We start from the raw sequence: 15,787 nt of genomic DNA, 5'->3' as shown, positions 1-15,787 counted from the left end.
AATCCTTGACTGTGGATTCACGATGCAAACGTGCGCTTTCTAAGGCATAGTCAAAGTGAAAAAGCGAGCGTTTTCGGCCAAATGAGATTACCGAGCACATACATTCAGCGATAAACGATCGATTTGACACCATTCGGCGAAGACTTTCAACCTTTTTCTGTAGAAAGACTGCGTCTTGGGGCTCCTGTATCGTATGGTAAAGTTTTAAATCGTCAGCATACGAGAGTTTCAGGCATTTTAAGATAAAGTTCACATCGTTCATGTGCAGCAGGAATAAAAACGGCCCAAGGTGGCTTCCTTGTGGGACTCCAGAACAAACTGAAAATGGCGTTGAAATGTGATCATTGATTTTGACAGACATGCTTCGTCCGCTAAGGTCTGGTTGAAGCCAGAGAGAGAACCATATGTTCATTCATGCCAAGTCGTTCAAATTTAGCAATTGCGATTTGATGATTCATTTTATCAAATGCTGCGGATAGGTCAGTGTATATAGCGTCTACTCGATGCCCCTTCTCTGTTTGGCGTATTACTAACGTGGTGAAACAGGTCAAGTTGGTTGTTACAGATCGTTTGGGCATAAATCCGTGCTGATCCGACGAAATGTAGTGATTGTATCTCTGAGCCAGCTCCTGAAGAATAATCAGTTCAAACAATTTAGACGTGGCTCTTAATGCAGCTATACCCCGACAGTTCGACTGTTTCCAGCTGTGTGGAAATACGCCAGTAGCCAAAGATAGGTTGTATACTGTTGTAAAAGGTTTAGCAAGTGTCTCCATACAGCGCTTCAAAATGATTGAAGGGATACCATCAGGACCATATCCCATGAAAGATGTTCCGTATAAAGTCAGAAACTACTGAACCGATCGGCGCGAAAATTTGAATGCAGGGGTTTTTGAGGCTGAAAAAGGTTCTTAGTTCTCTAGAAGTTTATACAAAAAAGCAAAACTGTGGGCTTAAACGTCTCTCTAAGACTTGACCCTTCTTTACTCGTTCGAAAACAGACACTGAGGAAGCCTGCAAGTCGTAGGCGAAATACGTATCTGTCATTGAATAAAATACGCATAGTAGAATTAAATTGGATAAGTTTTCTTATTTTTTATTTTTAGGCAATCAAATGGAACGAAATGTGGCATGAGAGGGTTTTCGGAGGCATGATCCCTCGCCCCTCTAAGAGGAGGGGGTCACATACAATTTACTTACTCACTTACTTTAACAGCCGAGAGCCGGGGTGGCTCTTGCCGTATCAAGAATTCCTCTCCATTGTACTCATTCTTGGGCTACTCGTCGCCAATTCGTTGCACGTCTCGAAACACGCAAGTCGGCTTCAACCTGGTCGAGCCATCTAGCACGTTGAGCCCCTCTATTCCTGGTGCCGGTGGGGTTCTTTCTTGAAGTGAAAGGATTTCACTGTACAGAGGTTCGGTATCCATGCGATGTGGCTGGCCCACCGTAGTTTCCCAACGTTCACCAGGTGTACGATGGGAATCTCTCCAAGCAGTGCCTGTAGCTCGTACGCCTCCGCCACTATCCGCTTTCCGTTTGTACTCCGTCAAAAATAGTCACAAGTCCGTAGAGAACTACCGGTTTTGTTCATCGTCAGCCTTGTGCGGAGGTGTATGTTCCTAGATCGAAGCGTCTTGCGGGGGGAAAAGAAGGCTCGATTTCCAGCTTGAATGCGTTGTTGGATTTCCTTACTCGTATTATTGTCGGCGGTGACCAGAGATCCCAAATATACGAACTCATCAACCGCTTCCAGTTCATCGCCATCAATAGTCACTGTCCGTGGGAGGCAAACGTTGCTTTCTCTGGAGCCTCTTTCACTCATATATTTGGTTTTCGTCGCATTGATCAGGGACTCAGGGTTCTTCATTTGATTTGATCGAATTGAAATAAAAGAAAAAGTTAAATGTTGAAATTGCGCCTCCCAGTTGGCGTACGCTGTATATTCAAATCTCGACTGGGAGAGACTATTAGAGTCAATAGGATCGAGTCCCTTCGAGGCGCGGCAAGAGTCGAGACAAGTTGACAGCTTATCCTGCATGCTTTTCAACATCAGCCTTGAGAAGATGATCCGGCGAGCAAAATCGAAACGAGAAACCCATTTTTCAGTGAAGGTAGCAAGCTTCTTGGTTACGCAGGTAACCAGGCCGAAACTTCGCAACGGCGGAGGCCATTTGCGCTGGACTGAAAGCGGAGGCTAGTAGGATTGGGCGTCGAACGTTCACTTTTCGTGGGCGGTAATTGTTGGCGGTAACGAACCAGAAGTGGAAGATGAGCTTGTGAATTTGGGATAGCTAGTGGCCGCGGATAACACAAATAAGGAGATCTTGCGGCACATTCAAGCAGGAGATCGAGTCTATTTTTCCCTTCGCAAAACGCTACCATTCGCTAGCAAACGATAGCCACCGTACGATGCGGACCATAAGTAAAGCAAAGCAAAGTCTAGGTGCTACATTCCGTTATCGAAACTTGACCTTCTGTTTTTATACGATACACTTCGCGGCCAGCTGTTAGAGTACAGGACAATTGCAGGGCCAGTGGCAACGATCCTATTGACTCTAACAGCTTCTCCCAGCCGAGATTCGAACATACGACGACTGGCTTATTAGGCCAGCGTCATACCACGAAGCCAACCGGGAGGGACAACCGGACCAAGTACACAGTCCTTATTAGACCGGTAGTTTTTATACATTTTGACGATGCTCACGTAGGACATGCCCGCCTTTGCGGACAATATTTGACGGAGTAAAAGCTGGAAGCGGAGTGCGGCGGATGTACACTAGAATCTCTTTCTACGTGATTTCCTTTTGCGTCAACATTTTTACGTCCGAAATTTGAATTAACATCTTCTCGTTTTACGTCTAAAATGTGAATTTACGTCCTCCTTTTTTATGACCCCCAATAGTGAACGTAAAACGAGACTTAAGTGTATATGAATCACGAGCAGCAGACACTACTGGTGAAAGTCGGTAAGCTACTGGATCAACTTGGTCTTGCGACTTGTTCCTTCTAAGAGGCCTGAGAAATTGGCGACGAGTAACCCAAGATTGAATTGAATGCAGCTGACCAGTTGAAACAGCACGAACCATCCCATTTCTAGCTTTAAAGTGTAGAACAAACTTCCTTCTGGTGCGGGTGGGGGAGAGTTTGAACCCCCAAACCACTCCCCCCTCCCACGCTACGCCAAGCTCGAGTGTCCCCGAAATGCGCACATAGCACATCACTCGCTCCATTGTAGCTTTGATCAACCGTGTCAGTTTGTCCGGAAAACCGTACTCGCGCATTATCTGCCATAGCCGTTCTCGTTCAACTGTATCGTACGCTGCCCTGAAATCCACGAAAATATGATGCGTGGCACTTTGTACTGCCGACATTTCTGGAGGATTTGTCGGAGAGTAAAAAGTTGATCCGTAGTAGCACGGGCCCCCATAAAACCTGCCTGATACTGCCCTACAAATTCTCTTGCTGGTGGGGATAGATGACGCATCAAAATCTAGGAGAGCACCTTGTAGGCGACGTTAACCAACGTGATGCCGCGGTCGCCCTTTTTGTAGATGGGACAGACTACACCTTCCATCCACTCCTCCAGTAGTTTCTCCCGCTCCCAAATCCTAGAGATTATCCAGTGAAGTACCGTTGCTAGCGGTTCTTGGCCATTTTTGTAGAGCTCTGCCGGGAGTCGGTCCTTTCCGGTGGCTCTATTATTCTTCAGCTAACGAATTTCTCGCCGGATCTCGTGCTATCGTTTGTAGGCACTCCGAGTTTAACTTCCATTGCGTCTCCTGCTGCTATATCACCGTTGAGGTGCTCATCGAAATACTGCTTCCACCTGTCGACCACCTCGCGCTCGTTTGTGATTAGATCCCCTCCCTCGTCCATACACATGTCAGGTTTAGGTGTGTAGCCCTTACGAGTTTGATTCACTTTCTCGTAAAAGTTGCGCGTGTCGTTAGCCCGGAATAGTTGTTCCAGCTCCTCGCGATCTCTGTCCTCCTTTTGGCGCTTTTTCCTCCTCAGGATCGTGATAAACTCATTCCGCGCTCGTCGATACTTGACCAAATTCTCTCTCGTGGATATGCTTAGATAGTTCTTCCAAGTTCTTTTTTCCTCTGTATCCCTTGTTGGCATTCCCCGTCAAACCAATCATTTCGTGCACTCGAGGTTTCCACTCCTTGCACCGCGGCTGCGGCCTCGTTGACGGCCGAGCGTATCATACTCCATCCGTTTTCGAGGGTCGAACCATCTAGCTCCACAGAGAAAGGCAGAGCTTCATCCAGTATGCATGCGTAGTTTTCGGTAACTGGCGGGTTGTTTAGCTGCCAAATGTTTATCCGAGGAGGGTGGCTTTGTCGCGAGGTATAAACTGTCGATAGTTTTGAGCGTACGTGTACTGCTACTAGGTAATGGTCCGAGTCGATATCCGCACCCCGTTGGTCCGGTGATCTCCAGGTGGCTTTGTGGGGAAAGAAAGTGCTTCTGACCACCAAGCCTCGGGGAGCTGCAAAGTTGATGATGATACAGCGAGTGTCTCACTGTAGGCGTTTCTCCCCTATACATCAGCATTCAAGAACTACTATTTTCATGACATTTGAACAATTAGGAATGTTTTATGTCATAGAAACTTTCTCTAAGCTCTGACAGTGACTTAATGGATTTGGAAGAAAAACAAAAATAAATGAGTGTTTAATTTATTTCCTGTGAAGTATAAAAAGTGTAATGAAAAAACAACAGTGGCTTTTCTTATGGAAAGAGGAACGCAAGTCTCCGCTTGCGGTCGACGAAACAAGAACAGAGTCGGTTCACCCAACTGAAAACAGTATCGTATCTCGTAAGATCTAGTCATTTTTCTGCAGGACTGCTTTCGTTGGAGCCTTTGCCGTTTAACAAAACTGCGCACCGAAAACGAAACTGTCCATCTGGCACACACAGGGGAGCCACAGCCGCTGCTGCTGCTGGAAGTAAAGAAGCACATAGCAAAATCGCTCGTTTAGCCATTTACCATCCTTTATCTGTATTTCTGTTTCCGGCTGCAGCGCCATTTTTCTTTCATATCTTTGTTTGCGTGCGAAAATAGCCTTTCAAGATTCTCGGCATACAATCGTCAACAACAATCCTGGAACAATTTAATGTCAGAAGCATCCAGGAATTATCCAACTCATTTACAGGACCCAGCCTCAATTTGTCAGGTTCCGGGCCAGTAACATTGTCCTTACTATGTTGGCCGTCGTTCTCCACCTGCACCGTTACCGTTGTACCCCTGGTGTATTAAGTAACTGTGCACTCGAGCTGCATGAGCTGCAATGTGATTCCTGCATAGCCTTACTGCACTATGTATAGCTATATGTGACACATATCCCGGCGGTCGGCAATCGACAGAAAAGCGTCCTACTGCCACCCTTTGCGCATGTTCTATTGCTTCGAACGCGCGACGAATCCATGCAGCAGTATTCGTGCGACCGCGGACTGACAACAAAAGCCTTCCAAGTGTGCTGGAACGGCGTCGTACAACCGAGGTGCTCAAACAACAGCATTTTTCACCCACACGTCCGGTTCGAGCACATGCTTCGGTACGGTCTGTGTATGGGTGACCGACCGTACGAGCTTCGGTTGTTTACCGATCGGGGGTGGTTTGAGGAAATACGCGCGCATATTGTACAAAATGCACGGTTATTACGTTAGTCATTTCTACTATGCACCCGCACCGTTGCTGTCTATTTTTTTTTGTTGTTCTCGTTCGAAGCACACCAGCCACACAACCAGGCGGATACGTGCGTAGAAATGCTTGGATTATAGAACTGTTAACAATACAGTGCAAAGAAAAAATAAAATCCTACGGTGGTAAGTCCAATTTCCTTCCAGTTGCTTGCATAGAGTAAAACATGATTATGTCAGCTAGAATAATGACTGTTTCTGGTTTCTGCTGGTTTAACTGAAACGGTTTTGTTTGGATTTCATAGGGGAACCAAGAGTGATGAAGCAAGTCTGAGTCATTCGTAAATTTAATATTTATTACTGTTATTTGTCATGTAAACAACTTAAGTGAAGCCCCCAGCTAATGAGCCTATGAAACAAAGTAATATAATATACCAGAGAAGTGGGCGCTGCTAACCCAAAATTTCACTTCGCTAACAGCTAATCCGCTAATTCAAAACGCTAGCTTCGATAACTGCTATCCGCTAAACTAACCAATAGTATCTGCTATAACTTCCTTAAAACTGATCAACTAAGCATCAATGATTTGTTGTCCAGTCAATACTGGACTGGTCAATACATACTCGATCCTGATGAAGTTGAGGCTGCATTTTTTGATATATGCTATCGATCAACACGTACCGAAAAGAAATTCCCGCAGTACTTCTTATCCTTCTTGACACACGTATGAGCTACGCACGATGATGTCATATTAAAGAGCAACATTAAGACGATTCAGGAAGTATTGCACGCTTTCACTAGACACTTTACTTCTGTTTTTGACGTTTGGTAGCCATATTCAGCTTTTCTTTGGGGGTTCATTCTCCTTATTGTGACCTTCTTGCATTGCTGTACGACCACCAGCATGAATTTTCAACTTCTTCAGACGTTTTGGTGTGATGTTCTGACCTTCGTTTTTCCGCTTTTCGTACTCATTGATGACTTCAACCGTAATGCTGGATCCAGCCGAAATATCAAGCTTCTTCCGTCTCTTCCGTGTTCTGCCCTCCAGGACAATTGCTCGCATCAAATTCAGACATCCCTTGAAACTATCTTCGATGGCTTCAGAAGAACTAGATACAGCGTTGATGCTTTTCAGCAGAGGTTCTTCTACGCAGGTTGGGTAAATACCACATTTCTTAAATCCAACCTTGAGATTGCCTTCTTGGTTCTCCTTAAGGCTGTCCAAGAGATTCTGAAGCAAAAGTGGGAAATCTGCCTTTCTTTTTGAAATCTGTCGATGCAGAAGTGTTATTTTGTTCTTTATAAACTCGCAGAAGTTCTCACCAGTTACGTTTCACTGACCCAAAGAAGGATACATCAAGTGGGAAGTGGCTGTGTGAGATGGATCGAATTCGGAGGAAGGCACGTGAACATTATATTGTTCGATTCACACAACTGACTTTATCCTCAAACAGAACTTCTTTCCCGTCCAGTCTCTTCAAGATAGGAATCATATGAAATTTTCGAAAGTCGCTCCATCGAACGTTCCACTCTTTGAGTTATTATACCTTGTTCCAGGTGACCCGTTCTCAGGCCAGGTGTTCCAAAGCTTAGCCGATTTCTAGACCGCGTAGTGCTTTTCCGTGAAACATTTCCGAGTACCAGAATCGTCCGTCAGGTTAGTCTCATCATAATTGATGATATTTTGCTGGGGAACACCGGCTGTCACATTTCCTTATTTATTAATAAATCCGTCTTGATCTCAGATGTCATAACTGCCCGAGTCTTTTTTATGTTAGAAACGATGCGTACGGAAAGCTCGGAGTGCCGATTGAGGAACGATTTAGTCCATTCTGGGCCAGAATAGTTGTCTTTGAAGCGATCAATGGTTCTGCCGATCTTGACGAGGCAGTCATGGACAACATGCCGTAAATCTTACTCGTTCACAGGAGATCCCGTGTCACACACAGCTACCAAGCATTTCACAAAAAGGTCCTCTTCCTCCGGTGAGAATATGGTTTGACTACCGGCTAGTTTTTCATGATTCGCATGGATCTTGTTGAAAATGATGTTCCTTGGAATTCTGCCCTTTTCGGCCGTTTCCCGGTGAGTCATACCATTTTTGACCGCCTTAAGACACAAATCCAACTTGTCCTTGGGCTAATTTAGGTAAGACCGTGACGCAGGAATACCCCAATGCTTGCGAACCATTTTCTATAAATTAAACAATACTTTTTAATTAATTTAATATGAATTTAAATTTATTACTTAGCAGACTCACGCTTTTTGTTCCAAAAAGGATGATGCAATGTAATCTGTCAAAATATTGTACTCGTTAGTAAGCAATACGAGGGGGCTCTGTAGCCGCAAGGTTACCGAGTCTGCTTTAACAAGCGAATGGTCGTGGGTTCGAATCTTAGTAGAATCAGGCCATTCGATGGCAAAGTGACTTTAGCATGGGTTTATTCCCAATCCCCTCACCAGCACCACCCTTCCTTCGTGCTAAATTCTATGTTATCCCGTTATGGCCTATTGACAGTGCAAAAATGAGACCCTTATAGTTCAATGCACTGGTTAGCTGTTTCAGGGATGGCTATAATTGGGGACAGCGCTGTCATGTGGAACGAGGTGGGTAAAGTAGAGAAAAAGCATTGAAGGAAGGGTACTCAAATTACACACAAGCACGCATAAAATTCAATAAGCATATCGCTCACTCAATAGCGACTATGGCCAAAATAAATGCAGTGCGGGTTATACAACAAACACCCGGGCGATATCACAATAGATCTAACCATACTGGTCGCAGTGATGAGTCCATACAGGAAAAAAGCAATACGAGTGTATTGGTATACGTTGGCATATTTTTGTGGTGCCTGTGAATTCCACACACTGGAGGGATCATTACAATTTGGCACAATCTCACCCCAATGCGCAATAACCTTTCAATACATTCTAAACAAATCCGGAGCGATTCGCGATTAGCACGCAACTAGCAAAACGTAAACAATGAGGAATATCACTTTGATAATTTGCAAGTACATTTTCAAGTCGTAATTTAAATGAAAGTGAAAAAATCAAGTTTAAAGACATAAATTGGGGCAGAATAAAGCAATCTTACATTTTTCCAACAATACTGCATTACATCTGTTTTTTTTATGTTCAAAATCGAAGTTTTCTAGTCGAGCCACTCGGAATGAGCCTCAAAGCATTTTGACGATGAGATTCGCTCAGTGCTGTTTCGCCTTGTTTCGATTTCTTTATTTAGTTTCGCCTGTTTACATCCGCCTGTGTCTTGAAAACAACGTAGTTTCGCTCTTTACTATCGCCTGTTTACAAAACGATTTGCAAATGAGCCTGTTACTTCATAACAATGAAAATGGCTTCCCTGCAAATTGTCTTTTGTTTTGATTTAACACTTCTATCGCCCATCACTAAAAACTTAAATAATTCTAACGATTAAAACAGAAGAAAGGTTTCTTGCCAAGGATATTATCAGTCTTTTTAAGGCTGATGGTGTAATAAAACGATTTGTTTACGTTTTGCTAGTTGCGCCCTAATCGCGAATCACTCCGGAAATACTTTATACACATTCAGAATAGCAAGTTGATGCGGTTTCATATATGAATTGGTTTATGTGGGACATTTTTTAGTAACGTTTTTTTTCGAGTATTTTTGACCCTGAACTATGAAGCAATATTTACGCCAAATCGTTCTTTGATATTAACCGTGCTCCATTCCAAGTTATGAATAAACTTGACTCGATAATCCGGCAGTCAAACTAACGTCAGTGGGGTTTTGAAATGTCGTTTTGTTTACATCAAAACGTAAACAACTCCAGAAATTTCCGAAAAAATTGTCGTAAATACGCAATTAATTTGTGTTGTACTAAGTAATGCTCAATTTATTCTATAAAATACTTTTAAATTCTTGTTTAGCTTAGAAATAAGTGCAAAAACGTTAATCTTTCTCCGCCTTTCTACCGCCGATATGTGGATGACTGCCTGTGCATCGCAAAGAAGGAACACATTCAAGCAATCTTGGAAACATATAATGCGTTCCATGAAAGGCTGGAGTTTACCATTGAAAAAGAACAGCATGGAAGGATCAAGTTTCTGGATATGATGCTAACCCGGGACAACGGAAGGATTTTAACAAATTGGCTGCCTAAACAAACCAATGGGAGATACCTGGACGCCATGTTTTTGACTTTAAAAATACGCGCATTTTGGAAAAAATCGAAAACAAGGAAACCCGTCTCACAGCCGAAATGTTTCACATTAAAGTAAAAGGACAAGAGCGGACCGTACAACGGTCTAATGACAAAACTGCGACAATTAGAAGACAAGAAAAAACGATAGCTTAATAGATAGATAGATAGTTTGAAATTAATTTGTGTAAAATAGTTAAATAAATGTAATTATGTTTTAGGCGTAGTCAATGACTGAAGGATAGTAAGTCGAAACGTCCGCTGAAAGCATAATAGTTTTTATTTTCACCGAAAAAACCAACTAAAGTGAGATATATGTTAATCTATCTCAACAGGGTGATGAAAAATGGAGCTCCTGGTAAAATTGAACGGTTGAAAAAAGCTAAGAACAATGCTTTTTAATTCGGAATTTTCCGGATTAGCGAGATACGGACTATCGAGTCGCCGGATTATTGGGTGTCGGATTAGCGCGGGTATACTGTAGATCTCTTCATAAACGATGCGCCTCGCCTCACATTGATACAACATGAACATGACCTTCCCTGCGCACTTTTTCTCAACAATCTGAGAGGTATGGAGATTGCATAAAGCATGTTTTTTTTCTTAGACGAACATTGAGTAGGAATCAAATTTTATTTTTAGCACAATCACTCTCTAGTCAATCATCTTCTTGTGTTTAGTGTAATAAGAGTAGGGGAATGTCGTCGAGGTTGGGACATCTTTTGGTCCACAAATCTCATTTCAAAAGAAACTTTGGAAATTTAACAAAGGTCTTATTAATAGTTCGTATTTAGACCTTTGTTAAATTTCCAAAGTTTTTTTTTGAACGACGACGACATTCCCCTACCTATCAGAAATTTTTTTTACCTAGCCGAAAACGTTCGACTGCGGCTGCCTTAAAATGTTGCTTTTAAATGAGAAAACTTTAATGTTTCATATTAACAGGAAACTAGCAGTCAATAAGTTTTCGTCGAAGAGCGCAATTTCGGAAGTCGTTTTTGGGTCCAAAAGCGGGGTTCTGTTTATAGAAATGTATTCACTGCATTCTTCTTCCTAATCTGAACACAGCGAGTATATATGTTCATGGACCAAATTTTTGTTTCAAACAAAATAAATGCTTTCGTATTTTGCAGAATCGATGACGACTAATTTCACTAAAGCCATACCTAGCAGAGAGTGCAGAAAATTCGCATGCTTATCCCGAAAATCGAACTGTATTTTTCTAATTGGAAATTATTATAGTCGTGTTGGAATGAACCAAAAATCCACCTGTTTATCGTAGTGGTCTACATCTAGAGCCTAAATGACGCTATAGTCATTTATAATAAACTATTAATTGGATTGACTTATTTTACTGTAGTTGTGTAATTGAGTTGACAAAACTCGTGATCGTGAAACAGTTGCAATACTTTCAATGTTACATATTTGGAAAACTTCACCTACCTTCCAATCACCTCGCACAGCTCGTAGACGTCATCAAACAGAATCTCATCGTCAGCCATGGTGATAGCGCCTTCGTTCTGTTGTATCAATTCAATTCGTTCTTTATTCTTATTTTTCTTATTGACTAAGCCAGTTTTTTCTTCCAAAAAAAAAAATTCACTTTATTTAATCAATTTAGTTGTCGTCCCTCTCTTGCTTTCCTTCCAGCACTATTCTATTCTGTATTCACTCAAAATTCCTTATCACTTATACGCGATGCACTGTCCATTCGCTTGAATTTAGATAATATTCAACGTAACTCATATGCACGGCTATAAATAGTCACTGGACGCACGCTGATACTCATTCAGTTTACTACACAATGCGGTGGCCACCCTGCAAGTTTCCAATCGTTTTCAGGTTCGATTTCCTCCGAACGAACTAATCTATGCGTTGCGTCACTTTTGGCTCTATTCACACGTTCGGCGGCAGCAGGGCAATCAGAATACCATCAAATTTTCACCCGGAGCCAGTAACGCATATTTTATTACCGATTTTCGCTGATTCTCAGCTTCGCGCACGTTTCAGTTTACCGAAACGAAAGTAAACAACTTTTTTCCTTGTAAATAAATCACTGTCGAGACCAGCACGAAGCGTAAACGGAAACAAATAGTGAAGATACAAAAACACACGCGAGATAATTCAAGTCACGAACGTCGCCAGTCCCGTCCTAAACTGCCAACTCAGGTGGCGCCACCGGTAACTGGTGATCTTCAATTTGGCCGCACTGGAGGCAGCTCCCTTTTTTGGAGCTGCTGGGTAATATCCGCTTTGTCCAGCAGCTGCAGCAGCAGAGTGGGCTTACCACACCGACACACCTGAGGGACAGGCGCTGGAGCCGGTGTGTCTGCTCGATATGGATTCTCCTGTAACACTGACCGAGAAAGTAGCAACCCGATGGAGCAACCCGGCCTAGTCCGCTGATGCCACAGCTTCCTGATCCTGATATGGTCGGGATGCCGACGCTTAACTTCAGCCGAAGAGTACCGTTCGACTGGTAACGGAACTCAACACTCACACTACTAAGCAACGGACGAAACACTTTTACAACTTACAACTCGCTGTTCAGCAGCACGTGCGCGTGTATGCGCTATCGAATTGTTTACTGCGATTGGGAACTTCACTCGTGGTAACTCACGGAGCAGAGGAGCTTCCTTGAGTATCCCACTGCTAGGGGGTGGTTTTTCCGACCGTCTCACCACCACGGTGGCGCTTTTCTTTCCCCACACAAATACACACGCAAGTAAGAACACTACTATGGACTACAATCTTGCTCCTGTCAAATTTTGTACTAACCACTGATTAACTAATGTCAATGTCCAACAAATTAATCAAGATCACACATTAGCAGAACCAGTGAAAATACCGAATATACTGGTAGCTGCAAGCTGAAATTCACCATTGATGCTAGCCACACTCTAATATGTTGTTCAACATCCATGTACCGTGCTGAGTAGACTGGAGGGTGGGGCGTTTTTTTCCTCACAACTTTTCTGGCTCGTCCCTGGAAAAATCTCCAGCAGAGCTTCTCTTTTACAACAATCGAAGGCTGATGAAAAAACACACCTTTCTGAAACTTTCCGAAGTATCCTATTAAAGATAGGAATGAGATTCACAGCAAGCACCAATTAAACACAATAATCAGTACAACTTATGCAAAACATTTTTCAATGACATTCCATCGTTGAAACGCCCAGCAAACTTTTCAGGAAGCGATTGGCAAAGCGGGAAGCAAAATCACTGGCAAAGTGCGACTTTCTGTGCACACGGCCGCCGCAAAATAATTAGAACCAAATTTTACACTTTGCACGTCAAAGGAAAAGCACACGCATCCCAAACGCACCGGGGGAAACCGCACTAGTCACAGGAAGAAGCTGGCTATCTGCTGCCAAATCTCTAGCAAGATTCCCAATGCCTTTTGCCTCTCACCGAGTCCAGTCAGATCCCATCACAGTGAGCCACTCGTTCACTCATTTTCATCTAATATGCGTAAAGGGAGTGGCACTCACATTTCCCAACCCGCACGTTCCTGCACTCAAAACATTACATTATTACAATCACCACTAGTTACCTCAGCCGTACGTACACATACCAAAAACAAAAACAAAAAAAACAGAACTGTCGAAAAGTAATGTTACACTCTAGCTAAACAAACAACCACTTTGTATTTCGTTTTGCACAAAAGCGAGTATAATATTCTGTGTACAGTTCGGGGTTCGGGCAGGTAGTATATCCAGATCCACTGTACCTGTACCTGATCGGAACCGGAATCCTGTTTGAATCCAGTAAGAATCGTACGGTACCGAATTGATTCGCAAAACTCCGGTCGAGAATGACAACTACTGACTGACCGACGGACCCGACGGCATACAAGAAAATAATGGCTACGAATTTCCAGATGTAAATAGACGAAAAAGATAGCTGAATGTTGATTCAGCCTATATGCCTACAGTAGTCGGAACGAGACAAAACAAATACAGCGGTTTACTCGCACGACATGACATGATGACTTTCTCAAATGAGACGTGAACCCAATCATCGTGAGAATATCTTTCGACTGAAGTCACGGCAATCTAATTCGAAACGGTTACCGTCGTCCAGGGTGGAATCACCTGCGCGTAGGGCGTTTTAATGCTAAATGAGGTTTTAGCACTGGGTAAATCACTTCCTGCATAAAAATTCAATCCAGCTTTTTACGAGCCATAATGGCGGACGTGTTCGCAATATTTGAACAGCATTTTTGACATTTCCCTACACTCAAAATATATTTCACGTCGAAGTTACCTGAAAAGTTATGTGAATATTTTCCACCCAGCTTTTCCTGTACTATTTACGTGATTTTCAGGTAGTTCGCACGCATACTAATGCGTTAACGTGAAAATCAGATAGATGTTATTATTTTTTCCAATAACAATCACCTGAAAGTCACGTAAATCCCTGTAGACAAATTTACGTGATTTTCCACGTGGAAAAGACGTGTGGATTATTTTGAGTGTAATACATCGCACGTTTGCTTTCCGCGCGTTCACGGTAAAACTAAAGGAATGTACGAAAAGAAAACGTGCGATGTACTAGGGAAATGTCAAAAATGCTGTTCAAATATTACGAACGTGTCCGCCATTATGGCTCGTAAAAAGCTGGATATGTGATAAATATATTTACTATTTTAAATGTGTCCACCTTATCATAACAACTCTTATCATAAACTATGTATCAATACCGGTAGATATATTTAGCACCCGGGTAAAAGATGTAAGTATGCATAAATATATTTAATAAATTTGAAGTGATTCGCCCCGTGGGATTTGGTAAAATATTTTACTGAAATTGTTATGTGTTCACTTAGTAAACATTAGAAAAAGAAAAAATTACATTGAATTTGTGGGATTGACGGCTAGCTGTCTGTGCACGATTCTGGTGTCCGTCATTTTACTACTTTTAAAGTGTAATTTCAGTGTAATTGTGGCTGAAAATAGCGGAAAACATTTTGATTAAGTGTGATGAATGAAAGGAGAGTGAATTTTTGTTCGAAAAAGTGCAATCAAACGGTGAAAATTAAATTGGAAGATTTGCTTCGTGGCTCCTATTTGCTGTGTTATGCTTGTATAGCTCACAGGGTGTTACACACACTTGTGCATGTTGATGCTCTGTTTCGCTTCGCGACGTGCACGTGGACTGTTGGGAGTGCAGACCAATGGATTAGAGAGGACTGCTACCAGAACAGTTCAGCTAAGTACACTTGGATCCTTGTATTTCAAAACATATAGACATCCAGGTGCGATCAGCGTAGTTGCATTCGCCCAAATCAGCGGGGCTACCAGCGTCAGCGCTTGGTTTGACTTTTCCGGTCAATAAGTGTTGATTTCGACATGCTTGCATTCGTATGATAACCTTTATTGTTGTTGTGTGGGTGAGAGTTTAGCTGCTTTTGCTGCTGTCAGCATTATGTTTACTGGTGCTCGTTGGTTTTCGTTTTGGAGCAATCCGACTGTTGCGCGATTCTAATTGGAAATTATATGTGATGAAAGAACTTTTTATTTTCATATCCGGAGTGATTCGCGATAGGGGCGCAGCTGGCGAAGTGTAAACAATGAGGAATATCACTGTGATAATTTGCCAGTACATTTTCAAGTCTTAATTTAAATAAAAGTTACATAAACAAGTTAAAGTTACATAACAAGTTTAAAGACATAAATTGGTGTAGAATAAATCATTTTATAATTTCACAACAATACTGCATAAAATTTGTGGATTCAAGCTCAAAATCTAAGTTTTATAGTTGAACCCCTTGGAATGAGCCTCAAAGCATTTAGACAATTAGATTCCCCCAGCCCTGTTTCGCCTTGTTTTGATTTTTTTGTTTAGTTTCGCCTGTTTACAATGCGCCTGTGTTGTAAAAACAACGCAGTTTCGCTCTTTACTATCGCCTGTTTACAAAACGATTTGCAAATAAGTCTGTCACTT

At 42.4% G+C, this 15,787-nt stretch overlaps 1 protein-coding gene across 11 annotated transcripts in view; it reads right to left on the bottom strand.

Annotated features, from left to right (window-relative positions):
• LOC128732679 (peripheral plasma membrane protein CASK) overlaps positions 1 to 13,644 on the bottom strand; it is a 780,557-nt gene extending 766,913 nt beyond the window's left edge. For 5 of the 11 annotated variants that reach the window (XM_053825969.1, XM_053825977.1, XM_053825978.1 and 2 more), the window contains exon 1: positions 11,285 to 13,644. In XM_053825969.1, the coding sequence (XP_053681944.1) occupies positions 11,285 to 11,343 (59 nt within the window). In that variant the 5' untranslated portion in view covers positions 11,344 to 13,644. The remainder of the gene's footprint in view (positions 1 to 11,284) is intronic. The other 6 variants (XM_053825970.1, XM_053825973.1, XM_053825974.1 and 3 more) reach the window with 6 other exon arrangements.
• Positions 13,645 to 15,787: the final 2,143 nt, after the last annotated feature.

Source organism: Sabethes cyaneus, chromosome 1 (assembly GCF_943734655.1).
Source record: "Sabethes cyaneus chromosome 1, idSabCyanKW18_F2, whole genome shotgun sequence".
NCBI lineage: Eukaryota > Metazoa > Arthropoda > Insecta > Diptera > Culicidae > Sabethes > Sabethes cyaneus.
Note: the sequence above shows the minus strand (reverse complement) of the source record. Positions and strands in the feature narration are given on the sequence as shown.